We start from the raw sequence: 27,536 nt of genomic DNA on the forward strand, positions 1-27,536 counted from the left end.
CAATGAGGCTGGAAAATAGAGAGGATTTGAACCAGTGGCTGAAAGGAGAGGGAATTGTGGACAAAAAGCAGGATGCCAGAGCTAGTGATTTCAGAGGTGGAGTCGTTGCCGTGATGAAAAAGATTAGAGGAGAAGATCTTTGGAGATATTTTCACTTTTCCAGTTTGAACACCTTCCCCTGGTGGAGATGAGTACATTTGCTTTCTATCCTCATTAACCTCACAACACCTTCCCCAAGGGGGTGTTCATTATCCTCCTTTTAGTTCTCTTTTGGATTTCAGGCACTCTAAGCTTAATCTGCCTCTTGGACTTCCTGTCACTTTTTCATCCATCCTTGAGTACATGTTCCTCCTTATGGGTCCTTTTATTTTTTTAACTTTTTATTTTATATTGGAGTATAGCCGATTAACAATGTGTGATAGTTTCAGGTGCACAGCAAAGGGACTCAGCCATACATACACATGTATCCATTCTCCTTATGGGTCCTTGTAAACACTGAGCTCCTGAGAAATTCCACCATCCTACCACTCTGATTCTGTAAATGTCTTTTGCTCATGTGTGTCATAATAGGCTAGGTTATTCTGTGCTAACAAAGGACCCCAAAATCTCAGGCTGGAAGGTATGGAGGCACTAAAACTTATCCGCATTCTACAAATGAGTAAACTGATATTCAGTGTGTCTATAAAACGTGCATGACCCTCAGCGGGCAAAACCCTAGGAAGACAACACTTAAATTTCCGCAAAGGCTACACCTTAACAATTAAATGCTCTGCGTGAACGCAGTTGTGCTTCCAATTCCTCTGGACCACGATGCACTATGCAATCTGCATCTTTATGCTAGTGGAGAAGTGCTCCCATCCAGAACTCAGTAACACCCACCCCGGGGCTGACGGGGGCGCTGGATGTAGATACTGACCAGGGGCCCCATTCTAAATAGTGTGGAGGCGAGTCTGCTTACGACAGAGATGGCCAAGCAGGGGACATAAAACAGGAGAGACAGTGGAGTTCTCCGGGTGGGGTCCACGTCCTGTCACTGGGTACATTCTGTACACACGAGCCCCTCCCTTGCCTGCACTCAATTCATGAAGACTTGACTTCATCACGGAGGGTTTGGGGAAAGGTGGGGTCTGGCTCCGTGCGCCCCAGCCGGCGTCCCCCCCCCGCGGCAACCCCTCCCAGATCTGGCAGAGCCCTGGACGAACCCCGGCGGGTAGAGAGGCGGGGAGAGGCTGCGGGGTGGAAGGCGGGGCGGGTCGCTGCCTAGCCGGCCAATAGGCGGCTCTCTAGCGCGGAGCCTGGAGAGGGCAGGGGATTCGCCACTAGCACCACCGCCTCCAGAGTTTCCCTTGTGGATGCACAGCCCCGGTGACTCCGCTCCTCCCGGCGCAGAGGGGCCCCAAGAGGCCGGAGGAGCGCACTCGGGACGGGATTTCCGAGGAAAGGGAGAGGAAGGGCGCCCCACCCGCTCTGGAGGGGTTCCGTGAACGATGAAGGGCCGGCGGCGGCGGCGGCGCCGAGAGTACTGCAAGTTCGCGCTGCTGTTGGTGCTGTACACGCTGGTGCTGCTGCTCGTCCCCTCTGTCCTGGACGGCGGCCGCGAAGGGGACAAGGGCGCTGGGCACTGCCCGGGCCTGCAGCGCAGCCTGGGAGTGTGGAGCCTGGAGGCGGCGGCGGCGGGCGAGCGCGAGCAGGGCGCGGAGGCGCGGCCCGCCGCGGAGGAGGACGCGGGCCGGTCCCCCAGGTCCCGGGGCACCCTCAACGGCGCCGTCGGGGAGGCGGCGTCTCGCGAAAAGCAGCACATCTATGTGCACGCCACCTGGCGCACGGGCTCGTCGTTCCTGGGCGAGCTCTTTAACCAGCACCCGGACGTTTTCTACTTGTACGAGCCCATGTGGCATCTGTGGCAGGCGCTGTATCCGGGCGACGCCGAAAGCCTGCAGGGCGCGCTGCGCGACATGCTGCGCTCGCTCTTCCGCTGCGACTTCTCGGTGCTGCAGCTGTACGCGCCACCGGGGGATTCCGCCGCGCGCGCCCCGGACGCGGCCAATCTCACCACGGCCGCCCTCTTTCGCTGGCGGACCAACAAGGTCATCTGCTCGCCGCCGCTGTGCCCCGGCGCGCCCCGGGCCCGCGCCGAGGTCGGCCTCGTCGAGGACACCGCCTGCGAGCGCAGCTGCCCACCCGTGGCTCTCCGCGCCCTGGAGGCCGAGTGCCGCAAGTATCCGGTGGTGGTCATCAAGGACGTGCGCCTCCTCGACCTGGGCGTGCTGGTGCCCCTGCTGCGCGACCCCGGTCTCAACCTGAAGGTGGTGCAGCTTTTCCGCGACCCGCGGGCCGTGCACAACTCGCGCCTCAAGTCTCGGCAGGGGCTGCTGCGCGAGAGCATCCAAGTGCTGCGCACCCGCCAGAGGGGCGACCGCTTCCACCGCGTGCTGCTGGCGCACGGCATGGGCGCTCGACCCGGGGGCCCGTCCCGCGCACTGCCAGCCGCCCCGCGCGCCGACTTCTTCCTGACCGGGGCGCTCGAGGTGATCTGCGAAGCCTGGCTGCGCGACCTGCTGTTCGCGCGCGGCGCGCCAGCCTGGCTACGGCGCCGCTACCTGAGGCTGCGCTACGAGGACCTGGTGCGGCAGCCGCGCGCCCAGCTGCGCCGCCTGCAGCGCTTCGCCGGGCTGCGCGCGCTCGCCGCGCTCGACGCCTTCGCGCTCAACATGACGCGCGGCGCGGCCTACGGCGCGGACCGGCCCTTCCACCTGTCGGCGCGCGATGCCCGCGAGGCCGTGCACGCCTGGCGCGAGCGCCTGAGCCGAGAGCAGGTGCGTCAGGTGGAGACCGCATGCGCCCCAGCCATGCGCCTGCTGGCTTACCCTCGCAGCTGGGAAGACGGCAACGCCGAGCCGGCCGAGGACGAGGAGACCCCGCCGGAGACGGAGGCCGACGGCGCCACGTAGCCCCGCTCCCGCGCCCCCGGGACGGATCCGGGTAAGGTGGCCCCCGGCAGGGTAGGGTCAGGAAAGGGTCTTGGGGAGCTTGGATCAGCCTTCAGGGGGAGGGGAGGGATGCCGTCTCAGATCTCACCCAATGAAAATAGATCTGAGCGGTAGGGGAAGTCCAGCTGGGAGCATTTGGGAGAGTCATTGGGATCTCTAGCATAGCCCCCTGCCTTCTCAGAGGAAGACCCAGAGAAGCGAGAGGTTAATTATGGCTAAGGCGGAACGCAGGTCTCCGCACTATGTTTCCCCTATGAAGTAAAAGGTAGGATCGTCTGTGGAGAATGAGGAATGGGGGACGGAGAGGGAAGAGGGATATCACGGGTCTGAGGAGAGTAGAGAAGGTTTGAAAGTCACAATGAAACTTGAGACTGGGAATTGACATGAAAAGTACAGGATTTCGGGGACCATATGAGGTCCATGATTATGATTTTATCTTGATGCCACTAGGTCCTGTGGGGAAACCTTTTGCAACAGTGTTTGCAGGCACAGGGAAAACCAAAAGCAAAATTTGGGGGAAAGTTATTGACTCTTATCCTACCTACCCCTAATCTGTTTCATATTTCTTTGCTTCTGCCTCTCTGACGTGCAGACTCCGAGGCTTTCTTTCGGATTTACCAAACATACAGTCATAGGCCTCTCTTGCAACAGCTTTTGCACGTGTGTGCCTCAGGCTCTGGTATACTGGTGTGGAATGGACTTTGATTTCCCCTGGCTCGAGGGGTGGCTCCCCCCACCTCCCACCCCCGCCCCCAGTGGCTGGCGCTCCCAGGATATTTGACCATATTCCGTTCACATCAGGTCACAAAAGCTGCCTGGTCTGCTTCCTCTAGTGCGGACAGAACCTCAGGGCTGGGCTTCCCTCACTCTGCCCCATCCGCTTGAGAGATGGAACCTTGGATTGGCAGTAGCAGCTTTGGCTGTGACTGCTGAAGGAGCTTTGTGAAAAGACATTCCCTTTCCGCCCCCCCCCCCCATTTTTTTTCTTTCTCTGTAAAGCATATATCCTAAGATATCCTAAGATGCCAAAATGGGGCTTAAATGATCTCAAAATGTGTTCAGTGTCTGGGTCAGTCTATGGCCTGTTCGTTGGGATGAGGGAAGTTTGTTCTACGTGATGTTGACCTCAGGAGTCTAGTTAGTGGCATGGGAATGCGATTTCCCAAACTTTGTGTGAGCTGGAAGAGTGCAGCTCTCTGCACTGTGCAGTCCAGAGGAGGAAAAGCAGTGCTGGGTGGGCGGAAATGACTTAAGTTTCCATTCATTAGTTTATAGTGTAATTCAGTATTCCTCTGGGATGAAGCTCTGAGGACAAAGTCGAAGACGGTAATGAAGATGGATTTTGTTGTTGTGAATAGAGCCAGGGTTTCAGAGTGATTTCGGAAGCTGATTTTTCTCCTAGTGATCAAGTGGTTTTCTTAGTCAGTTTCTGTAATTGCTGAGGAAGTCTGTGCTCTTTCCTGATTTCCAGAGTGAAGGTAAAAGGCACAGGGTGACTTGTCACATTTTAACAAAAACATCCTTTCATCTGCTAATCCTGTATTTACAGATGTAACATAATGGGTCTCCAACCCTCCTTCACCGGTCTGAGGGAACGCCTCTCGAGGACAAATGGCTGCAGCATTTTATGGTTTTAAGAACTGACAGTCTCCCAGAAACTTTGCCTCTTTTTTTTTTCATTTTTACTAACATTTGGCACTGACTAGGGTGAGGTAAGAAAGTGAATAGAGAGGAGGGTTAGAGGACACAGTCTTCATCCAATAGGAGGTTAGAGTCTGTGCACGTGACAGTGACTATGGGGCCAGACATCGGTGCTGCTGTTTGGAAGAGCCGATGGGGCTTCCTTTGCAGGGCTGCAGGGACATCTGGGAACAAGCTTTAGGCTCTTTCAAACTCTGGTGACTGAGCTCTTCCTCCCACATTTCTGCTGGAATTATCGGGCACTTACCATGTCACCACCAACCAGTGGATTTATCAAAATGCTTGTATTCCTGGTTCCGAGAAAGATAATGTTACCAACCAACTGATGAGTTTCCAAAAGTCTGTCACACTCCACTCTAGGAATGGGAAGGGGATGGGTCCTCAGGTGCCATGCATTGAGTTAGGCATTGTGGATATATCATTACTGTGACTGTCGATGAAAATAATCAATAAACAATCTATAATAAGAATAGAAAAGAGTTTTATCTGAGCCAAACTGAAGACTATAGCCCCGAAGACAGGAAGACAGTCAGATGACTGTGAGCAGCTGCTCCAGAGAAGCTTGGTTTTCAGACCAGTTTTACATCTTGTCAGAACAAAGAACACTAAGCAACTCAGGGATCCGTTCCTTCAAGGTTTCCAAAAACAAACAAACAAAACAGATCAGCATGTACACCGCGAGCCAGTATGTCCTCAGCACCTGGAGAGTGAGTCTTATCATCGAAGGAGTACCAGCATTGGCATCCCAGGAAGGAAGGCATTTAATCTTTATTTTTAACACAGACATTCTTTACTTGTGGTCAATGCGCCCTTTTCTTTAATAAGTAAAGTAGAAGTACCATGTACGTTTTTTTTTAAAATTTATTTATTTATTTTTGGCCGTGTTGGGTCTTCGTTTCTGTGCGAGGGCTTTCTCTAGTTGCGGCGAGAGGGGGCCACTCTTCATCGCGGTGCGCAGGCCTTTCACTGTCGTGGCCTCTCTTGCTGCGGAGCACAAGCTCCAGACGTGCAGGCTCAGTCGTTATGGCTCACGGGCCTAGTTGCTCCGCGGCATGTGGGATCCTCCCAGACCAGGGCTCGAACCCGCGTCCCCTGCACCGGCAGGCAGATTCTCAGCCACTGCGCCACCAGGGAAGCCCACCATGTACGTTTGATAGGCTACAAACAGGCTGTTTTAGCTGGCATCACATTTGGGTTAAATCATGTATAAGCCAGAATGACTTCCCCGTACCTCCATATGTGAACATTTCTTTCATCATGACATATTATCAGTTTTACAGATGAGAAATCAGAGACTCAGAGAAGTCAGGTACCTTGCCCAAAGTCACACCTGGGCTGCTGGGCTGCTGAACTGAGTGTCATGCAGCACTGGTGTTAGACCCCAGAGCTCAGAATCTCTCCATTATAACACACCCTCACCTGCCCCCCCCCTTTACCATCCCCTGGCACCCTATTGGCACCGCAGCCAGGCTTAGTGGCTAGTCTAGGGTGAGAACGACACTTAGCTTTATTACTAACACTGAACAAACCAATAAAATATCCCTGAGCGCTGCCAACAGCACCTACACGGGAGAGCCCCTGACTCTATAGCCGTCCTCCTCATTGCTGTCCTTCGCTTGGAGCACCTGAGCACCCTTGGGGCACCCTTGGCTCAGCAGTGAAGAGGGACTGCACGTGAATTAACCTGAGGGACTTCTGGATGCTCCAGACCTGACAGCCAGGATTTGGCAGGGAGGGAGTCAGTGCGCTTTTTTTCAGGGCTGGGTGGGGACCGCAGCACCAAACCAAGTCACCAAGGACCCAGGCCCTTTCCATCTTTTCCATCTTCTTGGCTTTCGTTCACCAACTTATCTTCCCACTGTCACAAGATGGTAGCCTCAGCAAGAAGCATCACTTCCTCACCCAACCACACAGGGCTGTGAAAATGCAGAAAGGAAGGAAGGTGGTTACTAAGGGGTAGCATTTTCCCTCATGTATCTGTCTTTCCTCCAATCTGGTTATAAAACCATCCCCAGAACCCCCTACCCCACTCGACTTCCTTTTATGTCTTACTGGCTAGAACTGGGTCACGTGTTCTGCTGTAGCCCAGTAATTGGTGAAAGGGAAGGAGGTTGTCATGATTAGCTTAGACCAGTGGGTTCTCAGCCCTGGCTGAACATTACATTCACCTGAGGAGCTTTTTTTTTTTTTTTTAATGTCAATATTAAAAAAACTCCATCCTCAGAGATTCTGATTTAATTGGTCTGGGGTGGGATCCAGTTATATAATTACTGTGTAATCCCCCAGGGGATTGTATAGTGCAGCCAAAGTTGAGAGTCACCTACTTGGACCAGTCATGCTTCATCCCCTGGGTTGAGCCCTGAGCCCTTGCCACTGGAACAAGATGAGGATGCGGACTAAAGTTGATGAGCAGCGAACTGTCTGCCACAGTCATTTATGTAAAAGAACCTGGAGCTGTGAAATACCAAGCAGCTGTAGGGTGTTAATATGGAAACGTCTTAAATTATTCACAGCTCCATTTATCACCCTCTCACATTCCTTCAAATGCTTTGTTTTCTGTATCTCCTTATCTATAATCCATCATGGTGCACTATCCACTACCATTCCGAACAGACTCATGTGCTGTCCTATCCTTTTCAGCATGTATCCGTTTGACCTCTGCCCTTGGTAGGACCCAAGATTTCATTTCATTAGGCATTTAAGACATCTTGGTCTTTGTTCTTCACGAGATAGATGGACCCTTTGAATGAAATTAGGAAAGGAGGTAAGCACACTGTAACCGAAACCCCAACAATCAGAAAGCGTTCTTTCTAAGGAAATCATCCAAACAAAAAGAAATGAGCAGCCATCACCAAATCCCTAACAAAGCATTTTGAAAGTCATTCCATTTTAGTAAAGCCAAATGGCTTATGTATAAAAATTACTGAAAGGGAAATCTCTTGCTTAAACAGCAGTCTGTACTGCTAAAGAACAGGCATTTGTTAAACATTGTTCCTACCTAGAATTTCTCATTCAACCAAATTTGTTCAAATTCCTAATTGTAGTAAAAGAATGAAACTAGAACACTCCCTAACACCATGCACAAAAATAAACTCAAAATGGATTAAAGACCTAAATGTAAGGCCAGACACTATCAAACTCTTAGAGGAAAATGTAGGCAGAACACTCTATGACATAAATCACAGCAAGATCCTTTTTGACCCACCTCCTAGAGAAATGGAAATAAAAACAAAAATAAACAAATTGGACCTAATGAAACTTCAAAGCTTTTGCACAGCAAAGGAAACCATACAAAAGACGAAAAGACAACCCTCAGAATGGGAGAAAATATTTGCAAATGAAGCAACTGACAAAGGATTAATCTTCAAAATTTACAAGCAGCTTATGCAGCTCAATATCAAAAAAACAAACAACCCAATCCAAAAATGGGCAGAAGACCTAAATAGACATTTCTCCAAAGAAGATATACAGATTGCCAACAGACACATGAAAGGATGCTCAACATCACTAATCATTAGAGAAACGCAAATCAAAACTACAATGAGGTATCATCTCACACCGGTCAGAATGGCCATCATCAAAAAATCTACAAACAAACAATAAATGCTGGAGAGGGTGTGGAGAAAAGGGAACCCTCTTGCACTGTTGGTGGGAATGTAAATTGATACAGCCACTATGGAGAACAGTATGGAGGTTCCTTAAAAAACTAAAAATAGAACTACCATACGACCCAGCAATCCCACTACTGGGCATATACCCTGAGAAAACCATAATTCAAAAAGAGTCATGTACCACAGTGTTCATTGCAGCTGTATTTACAATAGTCAGCACATGGAAGCAACCTAAGTGTCCATCAACAGATGAATGGATAAAGAAGATGTGGCACATATATACAATGGAATATTACTCAGCCATAAAAAGAAATGAAATTGTGTTATTTGTAGCGAGGTGGATGGACGTAGAGACTCATACAGAGTGAAGTAAATCAGAAAGGGAAAAACAAATACCGTATGCTAACACATATATATGGAATCTAAAAAAATGGTTCTGAAGAACCTAGGGGCAAGACAGGAATAAAGACACAGTTGTAGAGAATGGACTTGAGGACACGGGGAGGGGGAAGGGTAAGCTGGGATGAAGTGAGAGAGTGGCATGGACATATATACACTACCAAATGTAAAATAGATAGCTAGTGGGAAGCAGCCGCATAGTGCAGGGAGATCAGCTCTGTGCTTTGTGACCACCTAGAGGGGTGGGATAGGGAGGGTGGGAGGGAGACACAAGAGGGAGGAGATATGGGGATGTATTTATATGTATAGTTGATTCACTTTGTTATACAGCAGAAACTAACACACCATTGTAAAGCAATTATACTCCAATAAAGATGTTAAAAAAAATTCCTAATTGTAAATCAATGTAGGTATTGTGTTCAAGCCAGAGGGCTAGAAGTTAGGATGGTGTGTGTGTGTGTGTGTGTGTGTGTGTGTGTGTGTGTGTGTGTGTACATATAAACAGGTACTTGAGTGGCAGGGATGCAGTAAGGTGTGAGCAATTTTTAAAAACACACCCACATCCAAATTCTTATTGCCCCCTTGTGAGGTTAGTGCTGCCTTTGACCAAGGCATTCTTGGAGCTCCCCCTTGGGGCTGCCTTCCCAGGCAGGACTCCCTCAGTTGATGGTGGATTTAGTGTTTAGGAAAAATCAAGGCTCATCAAATGTGGCGAGTGAAGCAGGGGAGGAGGCTGGTCCTGCGAACTGAGGTGTGGCCATAGAGTAGTAGCAGAGTCATTCCTTGGCTCATATGAAATCAGTTTTTATATTAGGGTACAGGAACCCAGGCATCAGAGCCTGGCTTTCCTGGTTACTACATGATTGACCTTGGCAAGTCCCTAAACCATTTTGGCTTTAGTGTTCTTACCAATAAGAAGACGAGGTTGAATTAAGAGGATTTACAAGTTTTCTTGACACTAAGTGGGGGTGTGTGTGACATTTATCGAGTGCCTGTTTTGTGTACTGTGTTACTAGCTTACTGCATGTTGTCCGAGTTAGTCCTCATCTTAGCTTTATGAGGTACATAGTATCCCCATCGTATGGATGGTGAAACAAGCTCAGCGAAGTTGGGTAATTGCTAAGGATAACACAGCCAGAGGATTAAAATCAGGTGCTCTCTATTTTGAAACTAGTGTTAAAAATTTTTTAGGAATAATATAAGCACGTGGCGAAAAAAGAGTTCAACAGTTTAGGAGGATATAAAATACCTGCCAGGCTCACTTCATAGAAGTAACCACTACGTTTCTTGTGATATATGTCTAGAAATATTTCATGCAAATTCAAACAGAAGTATGTAGGCTTTTTGTACTTAAATCTTTTTATTTTTAATTCCTTAAAATTTTAAAATCGAGATGTGACATAACATTATATTAGTTTCAGGCGTACAACGTAATGGTTCACTCTTTGTATATATTGCAGAAGATCTCCACAGTTAGTCTAGTGACTATCCATCACCACACAAAGTTATGTAGTTTTTTTTCTTATGATGAGAAATTTTAAGATCCACTTTCTTAATAACTTTAAAATATATGGGAATTCCCTGGCGGTCCAGTGGTTAGGACTCCGTGCTCTCACTGCTGAGGGCCCGGGTTTGATCCCTGGTTGAGGAACTGAGATCCCACAAGCCATGCGGCACGGCCAAAAAAATAAATAAATAATACACACACACACACACACACACACACGGCATTATTAACTGTAGCCACCATGCTGTACATTACATCTCCCTGACATATTTATTTTATAACTGGGAGTTTATACCTTTTGACCCCTTCACCCATTTCAACCCCACACCCAGTGCCTCTGGCAACCACCAGTCTGTTCTTTGCATCTGCGAGTTCATGGGTTTTGGGGTGGGGGGCGGAGGGCTAGATTCCACATATAAGTGACATCATACAGTATTTGTCTTTCTCTTTCTGACTTATTTCACTTAGCATAATGTCCTCAAGGTCCATCCATGTTGTCACAAGTGGTGATATTTCATTCTTTTTTTATGGCTGAATAATAGTCCCTTGTACACGTGTATACCACATTTGCTTTATCCATTCATCCACTGATGAACACATAGGGCATTTCCATATCTTAGCTATTGTAACTAATGCTGCAGTGACCATGGGGGTACAGATATCTTTTTGAGTTAGTGTTTTCATTTCCTTTGGATAAATACCCAGCAGTGGGATTGCTAGATCATATGATGGTTCTGTGTTTAACTTTTTGAGGCAGTTCCATCCCATCTTCCATAGTGGCTGCACCAATTCACATTCCCACAATTCTTGGGTGACAGGGAGGGGCACTTTGTTGTACTGGATTTCTGCTATCATCTACTTAAAGTCCAGAAACATGATGGCAAAGATGAGGTTATCAAAACCGTGCCTTTGAAGAAGATGGTGGAGAGAATTCGAATTCGCAAGTCCCAGATTCTAAATGATGAGGTAATCACTATCTTGGATAAGTACTTGAAGTTGTGTTATGGAGAGAACATGGCCATGGGGCACGTTCACCGCTCTCAACCACCCATCTACCAGTCCCTGGCCGGCAGCTGAGGGCATGTATATCACCTGGTTTTTTTTAAAATAAATAAATAAATTTATTTATTTTTGGCTAAGTTGGGTCTTTGTCGCTGCGCGTGGGCTTTCTCTAGTTGCGGCGAGCGGGGGTCTACTCTTCGTTGCGGTGCGCAGGCTTCTTGTTGCGGTGGCTTCTCTTGTTGCGGAGCACGGGCTCTAGGCGCACAGGCTTCAGTAGTTGTGGCACACGGGCTTCAGTAGTTGTGGCTCGTGGGCTCGAGAGCGCAGACTCAGTAGTTGTGGTGCACGGGCTTCGTTGCTCCAAGGCATATGGGATCTTCCCAGACCAGGGCTCGAACCCGTGTCCCCTGCATTGGCAGGCAGATTCTTAACCACTGTGCCACCAGGGAAGCCCTATCACCTGTTTTTGAAGAGTCCCAGTACTGACTACATTTAATAACTATAAGGGCATATTTTTCGTTCTATAAATTGTTTAGTGAGAATTTTAGGGACTATTTTTCAGTATCTTTGTGCCAGTTAAAGTGGGATGCTTTTTTTTTTTTTTTTTTTGGCTGCACAGCTTGCGGGATCTTAATTCCCCCACCGAGGATCGAACCTGGGCCCCCTGCAGTGGAAGCGCAGAGTCCTAACCACTGGACCACCGGGGATTTCCCTAAAGCGGCATGCTTTTCAATCTAAAAAGCTTAATTTTATAAAATTGACTTACTTTTCTAGACTAAAATTGTATATGCTTTTGGTAATTGGAAACTCTGAGAATATTGGCTGCTGACTGTTGCCATTGTGTTCTTACAAAATTATTTTCCATTTTTTATGGAATGTTCCCACAGCTAGCTATGTCATAAGGTACTGCTCAGTTCATCCATTTATCCTTTGGCAAAGGGTCAGTAATGTTTAGAGAAAGATTTGTGGACTTAAACAAGAAACTTAATGCCAGCGAATTGATTTAAAATCCTTTACTGATTAGCATTAAACTTAATGATTAAGTATTTAGCTTTTGTTTAGGGATTTTTCTGATGGTCTTTTGTGAAGAATCTTTTCTAAGTAATTCTTCCCTTCCCTTTTTTGTGTCAGTGTTTCAGAAAATAGTTTACTCGAGTCCTCTGCTTTCTCTAAATCCAGTTGTGACGAAATCTAATTTGTGAGGTATGATTTAAAGGTTACAGAGATAAAACTAATGAAACCTAAAAAGACAAAAAGTTCCTATATCGTCTTCTTTTCAGTGACTGTCTAGTGTTTCATTGTAGGAATGTATTGTAACATATTTAACCAGTTCCTAGTCCCAACACTTCATTGCTGCATTTTTAATAGCATCTTTTGCATACATGTAAGTACGTCTGTAAGAAAAATTTCTGTAGTAGGGTGACGGTATAGAGCAAAATGTATACAGGCTTTTTTACATTTTGAGAGGTTAAGTTGTTCAACGTTGCACCAACATCTGCCCCCACCAGCTGTTTCTTGGAGTGTCTGCTTCCTAGACTTTCAACAACAAGCATTTTATCTATTTTTTTTTTCAACATGGCTAGTGTGATAGGTGGAAAACCCTTTCTCCCAGCGCCCTGGCCCTCTCTGACCCTACAGTTCATCTCAGGTGGTGAATAAATGCTTCCCACCTCAGGTTGTGATAACCAGATGCCGAGATGAAATTCATTCCTTAGTCCTTCTTCGACGCACCTGGGTTTGCAAAGTGTCACTTCTGTGGTTCTTTTGAAGGACTGGACACATCTTGAAATCAAAGTGATCATCCCTTTATAAAACCACACTTACACGGGACATCAGGTTGTAGCAAGCTTCTTATTAAGCTGAACTTCTCCTGCTACTGCTGCAGGGGATTGTACCTAGTGACTTGAACTTCAGCTATTTCGGGACACTATCAGTGGGGAACTGAGGCTGATTTTAAATGAGGTTGAACTCTATACATTTTCTCTCTACTCCTGAGAGCCTTCTTTATTGGGGGGGCGGGGGTGGAGGGCAGAAGTGCCCATTTGCAGTTGTTGAGGCAGGATTCAGAGGATTTTCAAAGAGGCTTTTGTAGTCTGGGCAGGGATTTGTTTCCCATGAATACAAATGTAATATAAATAATTGGGAGTGATGCTTTTAAAAAACATTTATAAGCAGCTGGCTTAAAATTCCTCAGTATGCCTTTTCTCAGCCTGCTCTCTGTCTAAGCAGCACAGAAAAGACTGAAACTGAAAAAAGCTAAACGGGCCTTGCTTTTGTGTGTCTAGTCGAACAAGGTGACGAATAAATGAACCTCTGTCTCTGTGAGGTCTCCTGGCCCCTCATCCTCTCACTTCGTAATGGAACCCAAGGAACTTGCTCTATTGAAAGAACCATTTCTGCTCAGGTGCAGTATAAAATAAGAACAGTAGGGACTAAGAAACAGCTCTGGCCCAAGTTCAAGAACACAGGGAAGTGGAGAACTATTGGGGAGTGGAACAGGAAGCAGTTTCAGTCGGAGCAAAGTTGCTGAGCTCAGTGATGTCTTCATGGGAATGGGAAACCTTCAGCCCTGCTCCAGCCCACAGGCACCAAGCCAGAGGCCGTCAGTCCGCTGGATGCTGAGAAGACATTGGAACAGCAGCTGGCAGTGAATGTTTTGAAATCTGGGGGGTTAAGGGGCGGTGGAAGACGACCACCACGTTTGACTTCAATGATGACCGCAGTGAGCAAATTTCTCCTCCCCTGAAATGGATGCAGCAGGGGGCTTGGCTGTAGAGTCACATTCTAAAAATAGCCACTGAGGTAGACTCGTGTTTTTCACTCGTGGAATGGAAGCCCTTTCTTTTAAGTGTTACCTTCAGGCAGAGGTGTTAGAAGGAGCCCCGAAGGCACAGGGAGAGTTGTGAGAATGCAGGGCAGTCTCTGGGCCCTGCCAGCAAGAAGCCTCAAATCTGGCCTGAAATCCAAACGCTTAGAGGGCCAGCTTGGACAGATTAATCTTGTGTGATTAAGATGGTTTGGTCACAGTAACCAGCAGGCTGGAAACAGAAACCAGCCTAACTGAAAGGCTGAAGTAGAACATTACAGAAGCGTTTGTAAGCTATGGGGAGCGGGTGGGGACTCGAGACTCTGAGTTCCTTTGTAAAGATGATGAACTGGGGAAAGTTATGAACAACACAACTGGAGGCTGGCTGAAGCAGTCTTGACATACATACAGATCAAGTGAACATCAAGGAAGAAATGTCCCAGGGCTTTGAGGGTCACTTTCCCCATGACTGAGACCAGACATTACCAAAAAGGACTCATTACTGCCTCGGAGAGCTTATGGGAACAGTAAGCCAAAAATACTAAAACCAAGATAATGTTTTAAAAATAGGACTTCCTTTCAAACAGCCTAGAGCTGGCGTATGTTAAATATACAGATTTTAGAAGCAATTAAATAGATGCTGTCTCTTCCTGTAATAAAGGATATCGCCAACAGGGATGTGAGAAGGGAAAACAATACATTTTTCAGGTTCTGCAAACAACAACAAAGTTAAACTTTGTTGCCTTTCTGTGCACTCCCCTCCCCCACCCCATCCCCCCAGCTGGGAATTGCCAAGGGGACTATTTTACAAAAAGGAGACGGTTGGCTAAAAATAAACACACAGCCCTACCGAAGACCAACAAAACTCCCAGCATTATCGAATGCCTTTTAGATTTATTTTTATTTCTCAGCAGTCAAAGGGAAGGAGAAATCATTCTGAGCTCAGGAAAAATCCATGTCCTGCTCCTAAGTATGGCAATCGCTGGCAATCTTACAGGCCCAGGAGAAGACTGGTGTACGGCTCGCCAGTGTCCTGTGAGAACGTGAACCTGCTCTCGGCCATGGGGCCATTTCATCCCTGCCAGACTGTGCACAGCGTAGGAAAGGGTGGCAACAGACACAGTGCCCCGCTCCGCAGGGAGAGAGAACCAGAAGTGATGGGCTAGACTTGGGGTGACACACAAACTCTGTACCCTGACTAGCCATCCTAACCTGTGAGTCCTGAAGCTGATCGGGAGTGGCCCTAGTGCCCCCCACTCCATTTGGCCCCCTGTAGAGGCCAAAGGGCTGCCTGAAGGGTAGGTCCAAGCTTCCCAACCCTGTGCCCTCACTAACCCCTGCCAACCCTACTTGGTAGATGGCAAACATCTGCAAGTGGGCGGTCAAATATATATTACAAAATACTGATTCCGTTCCTTTATTTGAGTTGGGAACGACTTTTCTCACAAAAGCAAGTAGGTACACCAATTAAAATTGTATCTTGGAGCAGCTCAATGAAAGGAAAAAACAAAAGTCAACTAGCCAAACTCACGTCTTTCCAAGTTTTATTAACACTGGTTTGGAGCGCATTCCTTTTGTTCTGAAGTGAGCTCAAAAATTTAGGAAATTTTTAGCTGGGGGTGGGTATGATAAAATTGGAAACGTGTTATTATTTTATTCTCTTCTATTAGGGAAATGTAATGGCCATTCCGTTTTTGCACTGGCTGACTCTGGGTCTTGACTAATGAGTCCCATGGAATGAGGTTTTATTCCGAATTCCGGAGCAGAGAAGTGAGTCCTCTTCTCCCACTGGGGGCAGGGAGGGATGGGGATGCAGCTCAACTCTGGACATGGGCTGCCCAGGGTCAGGCAAGTGGCTTTTCCCCCGAGTTTCTCCCTTTACTCCCCAGGCAAGAGTTTTGTTTGTTAGTGGGTTTTTTTTTTAAGATTTCTTTGAATGTGGACCATTTTTAAAGTCTTTATTGAATTTGTGACAGTATTGCTTCTGTTTTATGTTTTCGTTTTTGGGTGGCAAGGCATGTGGGATCTTAGCTCCCGGACCAGGGATCGAACCCACACCCCCTGCATTGGAAGGCAAAGTCTTAACCACTGGACGGCCAGGGAAGTCCCTTATTTTTCTTTTAAACTCAGTCTCTGTTTTCACCTAAAGGGAGAGTTGTTTCATGTATTAAATAGGACTGAAACTAGTATTGACTAATGCAAAGATACTGGTGCCCCCTGCCACTGCTACTTAATTTTTCAGATTGAAAGTCTGGAAACGATTTATAACATGTATGCTGCTTCAAGTACATTTCTAGGCTATTTGGGGGGTGTGGTTGTATTAGCAAACTCCATGTTTCCTGTTCCATTTTGCTTTAGAGTCACAGGGAGGGAACGCTTGCACTTTGACATTTCTGGTATTTCAAGTATTATTTTAACATTATCCCTAGGCAGCTCCCTTAAAAAAAAAAAAAGACAACTTAATGGCTCCATTGTCACAAACTTTGTCAGTTATTTCCGTTTTCCTTGGCACTGCATTTCACTAATTTGAGGTGAAAACAGGAAGGTGAAGAAAGCTTAACCAAGGTTAACATAAACTTAGATGATAACATCACTCACAGGGGGCAGTTCCAGAGTAGGATATTGGGAGATGACCCCCCCCCCCCCGCAAAACACATCGCCCTTGAAAAGGAGGCTAATGCCTGTCCTCGGCCCATTTGTTCTGCAGCGGGTCCGGGAGGAAGGCTGTTACAATAGGCTGGAAAGTAATTCCCCCGTGATAACAGGACCCGCTGAATACCCGGAAACCTCAGCTCCCGCAGCCAGAGTGCCAGGTCCCTGCACCAACTTTTAGCATCTGTGAAGTGGCTTCTGGTGGGGAACCTGGGGCGCCTCACCTGGCACAAGTGTGTGGGCAGGGACGGGTGAAACCAAGAAAACTGGAAGGAAAGAGGGGCTAGTAGAAATCTACAAGTGCAATTCAAGGAGGGGAGGGAGGTGCCCATGCCGGTTCGCAGAGCCACCGGGGACGCCCAGGGATCGGTATCTGACTTGAAATGGGCCAGGAAGGCCACTGAAAGAGGCAAGTTCATTTGGCCGAATCTTCTGTTCTCAACCTTGAAAGCCGGCAGGAAGTTGATTCTTCCTCCTCCCCCATCCCAGCTTCAGACGTTGAAAAAAGTTTGATTAAAATGCTAAGAGTGTGTCTTCCTGGGTTATTCCGCCCGGGGAGCCTCAGCCAAGCCAACTGCAGGCAATCACAGCCTGGAATGACGTTTCCCTTTGATGGCAGTGAGGCTATTAGTAGGTCAACCAGCTGCAGTTAGGGCCCGGCTGGTCATTTAAGTACTCAGGGGAACTGTAGCAAAGGAGATAAAATACACCCAACTCATGGGAGTATGACTTTGAATCTTTAAGTAAACAATCCATTTTTTAAAAGTGCAAGTGAATTTGTGAATTAATTCGAGTATTAATTAAGCCATTAAGGAATGACTTCACACTTCAATGCCACATATTTTTAAAAAAACCTTTTATACAGGCTTCACAAAACAATATACAGAAATCTCTGTAATTCTGGAAATTAATTGCACCAAGACAGTTTTTAAAATTATCTATTCTCTATTATCATACAGGATAGGTCTTTAAATAATTTTGACTTCGGAATGACCAGAAGGGTCTACACCATTTCAGGTGGTTCAGGCAGTAGTAAACATTCTCCCCAGATGCTGGACAAGTGGAAATCATTTTAACCAAGTTTAGTAGCTTAAAATTTACTTCTACATTGTTAAACATCTAGCAGTTGTAAAAAGGGCAAAGCTGGCTACTTGGTAACTGTAGCTGGCTGATAACCTGAGCATTCAGTTTTAAACTATGCACGCAAACTTGAATACTTCATTGCTCCAAACGAATCAGGCCCCATAGTATTAAGAAGAGTGGGGTCTGGAGTTAATTAAATTCTTAATCCTATATCTAAGGAGCTTGAGAATTTGGGGGATCATCACACTAAGAATTCATGGACATGTTAATGTTTTAAACACAACCAAAAGTAATTAAAAATGGGAGGAAATTAACTGACAGTTTTTGTAGGGTCTACTTGGAGGTGAAGTCAGAACTGGAAGGTATTTGAGCATCCCTGCCCTAGTGCGGTGACATTCAGGAACTGAGACCAAACCAGAAGAACGGGAATCCATTTCTGATGTGAAGTAAGGGCCTTGTGGGGTTGCTGCCTGGGCCCAGCCTGGCTTAGCAGGACTTCAGAATTGTTCTTCAAATACCCCAGAGGCAGTAATAGATCTTTGAGGGCACCTGTTTCTCCTCTCCTCCCACCTTGTACTGCTGGGTGATTTGATAAAAAAAAATGTGGACTTATGAAAAGCAGCTTTTCAGGTAGATTTTAAAATTTTTTTTAAAGAAGGTTTTTAATAAAAGGACTTAAAGGGTGCTTATGGGTCCAGAGGTTGGGCTGATAGTATCTCCACAAACATCTGTCAGGACATGGGATATGATCAGGCAACATTTAGCACTTGGTTAGTTATTGACAGAAAGCCACCCTGAGTTACTGCCAAGTTGTTCTCAAGTCTTTAAAATGACCCAAATGGAGAGCTGAATGCATTGTACAAAGAAAGAGTGACAGAGGAAAACTTTTTATTTTGAAGTAACTATAGACTCATGGGAGGTTGCAAAAATAGTACAGAGAGGTCCAGTGTACCCTTCACCCAGCTTTTCCCAAAGGTAACGTGTTACACATCTTACACATAGATCAATATCAACACCATGAAATTGACATTGGTACAATCTACAGGCCTTATTCAGTATTTAACAATTTTTACGTGCACTCATTTTGTGTGTATGTGTGTGCATAGATCTGTGTGATTTTATCACATATATGTAAACATCACCACAATCAAGATACAGAACTGTTCCATCAGCAAAAAGAAACTCTCTTGTGCTATCCCTTTATAGTCACATACCCTACCTCATCCCACCCCTTTCCCTGGCAAACACTAATCTGTACCCCATCTCTGTAACTGTGTTATTTCAACATTGTTATACAAATGGAATCATACAATATATAACCTTTTGAGATTGTCTGTTTTCATTGAACGTAATTCTCTGGATATCCATCCAGGTTGTTGCATGTATCAATAATTCATTCCTTTTCATTGCTGAGTAGTTTTCCATGGTATGGATGTACCACAATTTGTTTAACCATTAACCCATTTGAAGGGCATTTGGACTGTTTCCAGTTTTGGACTATTACAAATAAAGCTGCAATGAATATTTGGGTATAGGTTTTTGTGTGGATGTAAAGTTTCATTTCTCTGAGATGAATGCCCAGGAGTGGAATTGCTGGTTTGTGTGGTATATGTATGTTTAGTTTTATAAGAAACTACCAAACTGTTTTTCAGGGTGGCTGTACCATTTTACATTCCCACCAGCAATGTATGAGAGAGAAATTTCTGTGCAGCCTTGCCAGCATTTGGTATTGTTGCTATGTTGTATCTTAGCTGTTCTAATAGGTATGAAGTGGTATGTTATTGTAGTCTTCATTTGCATTTTCCTAGTGGCTAGTGACGTTGAACATCTTTTTGTGTGCTTATTTGCCATCCATAGCTCCTCTTTGGTGAAATGTTGGTTCAAGTGTTTTGCCCATTTACTAACTGGATTGTTTTTTACTCTTGAATTTTGAGAGTGATTGGTATATTCTCGATAAAAGCCCTTTGTCAGATATGTGGTTGCAGATATTTTCTCTCAGACTGTATCTTGTCTTTTCATCCTCTTAACAAGATCTTTTGCAGAGCAGAAGTTTTAAAATTTTGATGAAATCCAATTTATCATTTTTTCTTTTGTAGATTGTGCATTTGATGTCATGTCTAAGAACTGCCTGTCCCTCACCAGTATCACACTGTTGTGATTAATGTCGTTAGATGTAGCTTAATATTGAATAGAGTGACTATTCCTACTTTATTCTTTTCCAGAAAGGTTTTAGCTATTCTAGTTTTTTTGCCTTTCCATATAAATTTTAGAATAAGCTTCTCTGTATGTATAAAAGGCATTGATAGAATTTGGTAGGAATATTGTTAAAACTATAAATCAATTTGGGGAAAAATGACATCTTTACTTGAGTCTTCCAATCCATGAACATAGTTATATCTCTCTATTGATTTAGATTGTTTGATTTCTTTTATTGGTGTTTTGTAGTTTTTGGCATACAGGTCCTTTATTGTTTTGTTAGATTTATACCTAAGTATTTAATTTGAGCGATTATAAATAGCATGAGTTTTTAAATTTGGTTTCAAGATGTTCATTTCTAGTATATATAAAGTTGATTTTTTAATATTGATCTTGTAGCCTGCAAATCTGCTGAATTCACTTATTAGTTCTAGGAGTTTGTTTTGTATTCCTTGGGATTTTCTATGTACATAATCATATAATCACAAATAAGGACTGTTTTCTTTCTTTCTTTCCAATCAATATGGCTTTTCTTTTTCTTGCCTTATTTCGTTGGCTAGAACTTCTAGCACTGTGTTGAATAAGAATGGTAAATGCAGACACCTTTGTGTTCTTCCTAATCTTAAGGGGGAAGTATTCAGTCTTTCACCATAAATAATGAGGTTAGATGTTGGTTTACATAGATTTTTTTTTAACATCTTTATTGGAGTATAATTGCTTTACAATGGTGTGTTAGTTTCTGCTATATAACAAAGTGAATCAGCTATACATATACATATACATATACATATATCCCCATATCTCCTCCCTCTTGCGTCTCCCTCCCACCCTCCCTATCCCACCCCTCTAAGTGGTCACAAAGCACCCAGCTGATCTCCCTGTGCTATGCAGCTGCTTCCCACTAGCTATCTATTTTACATTTGGTAGTATATATAAGTCCATGCCACTCTCTCACTTCGTCCCAGATTACCCTTCCCCCTCCCCGTGTCCTCAAGTCCATTCTCTACGTCTGTGTCTTTATTCCTGTCCTGCCCCTGGGTTCTTCAGAACCATTTTTTTTTCTTTTTAGATTCCATATATACGTGTTAGCATACAGTATTTTGTTTTTCTCTTTCTGACTTACTTCACTCTGTACAGACTCTAGGTCCATCCACCTCACTACAAATAACTCAAATTTCATTTCTTTTTATGGCTGAGTAATATTCCATTGTATATATGTGCCACATCTTTATGCATTCATCTGGTTTGTGTAGATTTTTTAAATTGAGGAAGTTGTCCTCTATCCCTAGTTTGCTGAGAATTTTTATCATGAATGGGTGTTAAATTTTGTCAATTTGCTAAATTTTGTCAGTTTCTTGAGGTAGGTGCTTAGATTACTGATTTGAGACCATTCCTCTTTTCTAATGTAAGCATCTAATACTATAAATTTCCCTCTCAGTACTCCTTTGGCTGTGTGTCACAAATTTTGGTGTGTTGCATTTTCATTTTCATTTAATATATTGTTGTTGTCTAACTTCCCATGGATTATTTAGAAGTATGTTCTTTAATTTCCAAGAGTCTGGAGAATTTCCTCCTATCTTTTTGTTATAGATTTCTAGTTTGATTCTATCAGGGTTAGAGAATGCATTCTGTATTATTATTTCAATTCCTTTAAATTTGTTCAGGTTTGTTTTATGAACCAGGATATGGTTTATGTTGGGAATGTTCCACACATGCTTAAAAAGAATGTGTTTCTACTGTTATTAGGTGGAATGGTGTATAAATGTCAGTTCAAACGTTTGTTTGATGGTGTTGTTTAGTTCTCTATCGTTGATTTTCTGTCTAGTAATTCTATCAACTTTTGAGAAAGAGGTATTGAAGTTTCTAACTAAATGTGGACATGTCTATTTCTCCTTTTTATTCTTTTAGTTTTTGCTTAAAGGAATTTTAAGTTCTGTTGTTTGCTATACACATACACATTTAGGATTGCTATTGTCTTCTTGGTGGGTTGAACATTTTACTATTATGTACTGTCCTTCATTGTCCCTGGTAATTTTCTTTGCTCCAAAGTCTATTTTATCTGATATTAATATAACCACTCTTGCTTTCTTTTGATTAATATTTGTATGGTTATCTTTTTCATCCTTTTACTTTCAACCTACCTATATCATATCTGAAATGAATTTTATATGTTTTATATGAGCATATAGATGGGTCATGTTTTCAAAACCATTCTGCTGGTCTTTTTTGTGTACTGTATTTGTGTTTTTTGACCATTTATATTTAATTATTGATATTATAGGGCTTAAGCTTGCCATTTTAAAAACTTGATTTCAGTTTCTTCCCTCTATTTTTTGTTCCTATTTCCCTTTTTGTGCCTTCCTATGCATTACTTGAATGTTTATTAGAATTTTAATTTATTTGCAGTGTTTTTAAGTATATATCTTTGTATGCTTGTTTTACTGGCTTCTTTTCTTATTGAAATATAGTTGATTTACAATGTTGTGTTAGTTTCAGGTGTACAGCACAGTGATTCAGATATATATATATATATATATATATATATATATATATATATATATGTTAATCCCAACCTCCTAATTTATTCCTCCCCAACCCCTTTCCCCTTTGGTAACCGTAAGTTTGTTTTCTATGTCTGTGGGTCTATTTCTGTTTTGTAAAAAAGTTCATTTGTATTTTTTTTTTTTAGATTCCATATATAAGTGATATCATATGATAATTGTCTTTCTCTGTCTGGTTTACTTCACTTAGTATGATAATCTCTAGGTCCATCCATGTTTCTGCAAATGGCATAAGTTCATTCTTTTTTATGGCTGAGCAATATTGCATGTATGTATGTATATATATATATACATATATATGTATATATATATGTATATATATATATATATATACACCACATCTTCTTTATCCATTCATCTGTTGATGGACATTTAGGTTGCTTCTATGTCTTGGCTATTGTAAATAGTGCTTCAGTAAACATTGGGGTGCATGAATCTTTTTGAATTATAATTTTCGCCAGATATATGCCCAGGAGTGGGATTGCAGGATCATATGGTAACTCTATTTTTAGTTTTCTAAGGAACCTCCATACTGTTCTCCATAGTGGCTGTACCAATTTACATTCCCACCAACAGGGTAGGAGGGTTCCTTTTTCTCCACACCCTCTCCAGCATTTATTATTTGTAGACTTGTTTTTTTTTAACAGCTAATTCATTTAATGTAACACTTTTTTAAATTAATTTTTATTGGAGTATAGTTGCTTTACAATGTTGTGTTAGTTTCTACTGTACCTCAAAGTGAATCAGCTATACGTATACATATATCCCCTTTTTTTGGATTTCCTTCCCATTTAGGTCACCACAGAGCATTGCGTAGAGTTTCCTGAACTATACAGTAGGTTCTAATTAGTTACCTATTTTATACATAGTATCAGTAGTGTATATATGTCAATCCCAATCTCCCAATTCATCCTATCCCCCCTTTCCCCCCTTGCTGTCCATGTGTTTGTTCTCTACATCTGTGTCTCTATTTCTGCTTTGCATATAAGATCTTCTATACCATTTTTCTAGATTGCACATATGTGTTAATATACAATATTTGTCTTTCTCTTTCTGACTTACTTCACTCTGTATGACTGTCTCTAGGTCCATCCATGTCTCTAGAAATGGCCCAATTTCATTCCTTTTTATGGCTGAGTAATATTCCATTGTATATATGTACCACATCTTCTTTATGCATTCCTCTGTCGATGGACATTTAGGTTGCTTCCATGTCCTGGCTACTGTAAATAGTGCTACAATGAACATTGGGGTGCATGTGTCTTTTTGAATTATGGTTTTCTCTGGGTATATGCGCAGTAGTGGAATTGCTGTGTCTTATGGTAGTTCTATTTTTAGTTTTTTAAGGAACCTCCCTACTGTTCCACGTAGTGGCTGTACCAATTTACATTCCTACCAACAGGGTAGGAGGGTTCCTTTTCCTCCACACCCTCTCCAGCATTTATTATTTGTAGACTTTTTGATGATGGCCATTCTGACCAGAGTGAGGTGATACCTCATTGTAGTTTTGATTTGCATTTCTCTAATAATTAGCAATGTTGAACATTTTTTCATGTGCCTGTTGGCCACTGTATGTCTTCTTTGGAGAAATGTCTATTTAGATCTTCAGCCCCTTTTTTGATTGGGTTGTGTTTTTTTTGATATTGAGCTGTATGAGCTGTTTGTATATTTTGGAAATTAATCCCTTGTTGGCTGCATCATTAGCAAATATTTTCTCCCATTCTGTTGGTTGTCTTTTTGTTTTGTTTATGGTTTTTTTGCTGCACAAAAAAGTGGCTTCTTTAGGTTACACATATGTAACTAATCACAACCTACTGGTCTCAACATTTTACTACCACCTCAAGTGAAGTGTAGAAACTTTATGTCCATTTAGGTTCCATTATCCTGTGCCCTTTATAATTCTCTTATAATATTTTCTCTCTGTATATTGAGAACTACATCATACAATGTTATAATTTTTGCCTCAACTGTCAAATATAATTTTTTAAACTCAAGAGAATAGTCTATTAAATTTACTTGTATTTTATCCTTTCTGTTCTTTCTTCATTCATGATGTTTCAAGTTTCCTTCTTTTATCCTTTCCTTTCTGCTGGAAGAACTTCCTTTAGCAGTTCTTTTACAGCAGTTCTATTGGCAATAAATTCTCTTAGTTTCCTTCATCTGAGAATGTCTTTATTTCACATTCATTCCTGAAGGATATTATCATGGAATATAGAAGTCTGGGTTGACAGTTTTCTTTCAGCTCTTGAAAAATGTCATGCCACTTCCTTCTGGCCTCCATGGTTTCAGATATGAAATCCACTGACATTCAAATCATTGTTTCCATAAGTAATGCATCATTTCTCTCTAGTTGCTTTCAAGATTTTTTTGTCTTTACTTTCCCGAAATTTGATTATGCTGTATCTTGGTGTAGATTTCTTTGGGGTTTTGTTGGGGTTCACCCAACCTCTTGAATCTGTAGGTCTTTTGCCAAATGTGGGAAATTTTTAGCCGTATTTATTCAAGTACTTTTTCAGCCTCAATCGCTTTTCCCTCTCTTTCTGGAACTCTGATTTTAAAAAAATGAACACTAGATCATTTACTGTAGTACCACAGGTCCCTGATGCCCTGTTCATCTTTTTTCACTCTACTTTCTCTCTTTTGTTCAGATTGGGTAATTTCTATAGTTATATTTTCAGACTCACTAATTCTTTACTCTGTCATCTGTATTCTGCAATTTGGCCCATCCAGCGAGCTTTTAAAATTTTGGTTATTTTATTTTACAGTTCTAAATTTTCCATTTGGTTCCTCTTTCGTTTTTGTATTATATTTCTTTGCCAGGAATTTTTTTTTTTTCGCTTCAAGTGTGTAACTGCTAATTGAAGTATTTTTATGATGGTAGCTTAAAATCCTTCTTGGATAATTTCAGTATCTGTGTTGTTTCAGTGTTGGCATCTGTCAGGTGTCTTCTCTCATTCAAGTCAAAATCTCCCTGGTTCTTGGTTTGATAAGTGATTTTTTTTATTGTATCCTGAACATTTGGCATACATTTGAACATATATTATGAATCTCTGAATTTTATTTATTTATTTTAGCAGGCCTCCACTCACACTGTGCTGGTAGAAGAAGGGGTACATCACCTGGTTATTGCCAGGTGGGGGTGGTAGTCCAGAAGCCCTGGCTTCCCACTAGGCCTCTGCTGACAGGAGGGGGGATTTTTTTTTTGAGGTGCTTGGGTTCTTTCTAGGCTGACCCTTTCCCTGCCCTTTGGCTAGAGATAACAGGCTTTTCATGGGGCTTTTATGGTCTATGGCCATTGGTATTTCTGGCCTGCTGGATTCTTCAGCATCCATCCTAGGATATTGAGGAGGCAAAAAGAAAACCCAGGCAACTCACGCCTGTGTTGTTCCTCAACCCCCAAGGTCCCTAGTCAGTCCAGCTTGTTCTCCCTATCCTTCAGAGGCTTATCTTCATTTTATAAATATATTATATTTGGGAATTTTAGTTACACTTTTTGGGAGGAATAAGGAGAAATGCATCTATTCTACCTTACCTGGAACCACAGTCAGCCTGTCTGGAAATTGGTTTTTATTAAACTAAATTCAACTGAAATTTGACATGCTAGCTCTTTCTTTATGTAAATAACCAGTACTAACAGAATGCTAAAGGTCATGAGACAGGCCTCAAGGCACTTATGAAATCAGTTCTTGCCTAATGCTTAATGTGAATCTTTATTGCACATTTTTAATCATCTTGAAAGTGCTCCTTACCCAAACTCTGCTGCATCAGTAGTTCTATCAAGTTTCACTACATTAGAAAATGACGTCAAATTTGGCACATATCCAGGATCAGAGGAAGGATCACAAGAAAGCCAGAAACTGGTGGCAGAACTAGCATGAACATCGTCAGTTCACCCTTTGCCGCTCCCATAAAGTGATGCAGCAATGTGTTTTAATGGAAGATGGAAAAAGCCCAGATCCCACAGAGGTAGGAAGCTGGACTCGTTGCTTATATACAGCCTCAGTTTTACAGACCAGCTGATCGTTGTTGGCATGATTTATTTCGCACGTATGAACCAGTACACAAGTGAAAGGTGGATGGTTACATGGTCGGTGCCTAAAGGTACAGCTTCAGTCCCAGCCCTTACCCCACTCTACCCAGCAGGTCTCAGAAAGTTCTCTTCTCAACAGGCGCCCCACAGCAGCAGCTGCAGAAAGCACAGTCACACTAAGAGAGGTGCCCCCATCTTTTCCCCGTCTTTATCCTCACCAAACACCTCTTGGGTCACAAGCAGAAATGATTGATAGATACTGATTCTGTATGGGTTTACAGCATTGGATAATGCAGCTTAGGTAGGGAAGATTATAGGTTTCATATTTAAGAGGCCTTATATCGTCAAGGTTCAACAGGCTTTCCGTGGATTTCTGTGTTCTGAAGTTCAAACATCCTTTGTTCCTTCCCTTCCAGGTCAGTCACCATGAACCAGGGCACTCAGCACATTGTCCCAGCATTGGGGAAGCCACGCTGTGGAGGCAGTCTATCACACTGTCAGAGACTGGGGCTTGACTTGGTACCAACTGCTGTGCTATTCTGCGGAGCAGGAATATCATGAGCTGTTAAATAATGACTGACACATTGGTTGAAATGAAGTTTCCAGTAAGGAAGTGACAGTGCAATGTGGATAATTATGGCAATAAAATAGGAAGAGCTTTAGTTCCCAGCCTGACCCTGCCTCTGCTGGAGCCATGTCAACAAGGCGTTCTCAGAACAAAGAAGAGACGTGATTTGGTACCATTTCCCATCAGCAGGTGTCTGGACAAAACATCAATGTGAATAAGGGTCAAGTGCAGTCCTGTGTATCTTGATTAAATTACTTAATATTAAATAAAAGGTCTGGGTGGTATTTTTTAAAATCTGACTCATCCAGCTCTAATTTCAAATAGCTCCCCTCACCCCGACCCTTGAATGGATTTTTAAAAAGTAATTTCTCTCCCTGGGGTGGGAGAACCCTAATGAACTGAAAGAAATTTTTGCTTTTAAATTGTTCTA

The 27,536-nt window shown here is 43.4% G+C and overlaps 1 protein-coding gene across 2 annotated transcripts; it reads left to right on the plus strand.

Annotated features, from left to right (window-relative positions):
* The first annotated feature begins 1,295 nt into the window (after window positions 1–1,295).
* Window positions 1,296–27,536, plus strand: CHST7 (carbohydrate sulfotransferase 7). 2 transcript variants are annotated; one of them, XM_057538742.1, is made up of 2 exons: window positions 1,296–2,982; window positions 26,955–27,536. In XM_057538742.1, the coding sequence occupies exon 1, from the start codon at window positions 1,488–1,490 to the stop codon at window positions 2,949–2,951; it is 1,464 nt and encodes a 487-aa protein (XP_057394725.1). In that variant the 5' UTR covers window positions 1,296–1,487; the 3' UTR covers window positions 2,952–2,982; window positions 26,955–27,536. The 2 variants fall into 2 exon arrangements, with proteins under 2 accessions (XP_057394725.1, XP_057394726.1); XM_057538743.1 differs by lacking the exon at window positions 26,955–27,536 and adding an exon at window positions 4,540–5,453.

Source organism: Balaenoptera acutorostrata, chromosome X (genome assembly GCF_949987535.1).
Source record: "Balaenoptera acutorostrata chromosome X, mBalAcu1.1, whole genome shotgun sequence".
NCBI classification, from domain to species: domain Eukaryota; kingdom Metazoa; phylum Chordata; class Mammalia; order Artiodactyla; family Balaenopteridae; genus Balaenoptera; species Balaenoptera acutorostrata.

Bases quoted from the DNA above. Each gene is read 5' to 3' on its own strand.
- CHST7 (XM_057538742.1), top strand. From the start codon at position 1,488: ATGAAGGGCCGGCGGCGGCGGCGGCGCCGAGAGTACTGCAAGTTCGCG.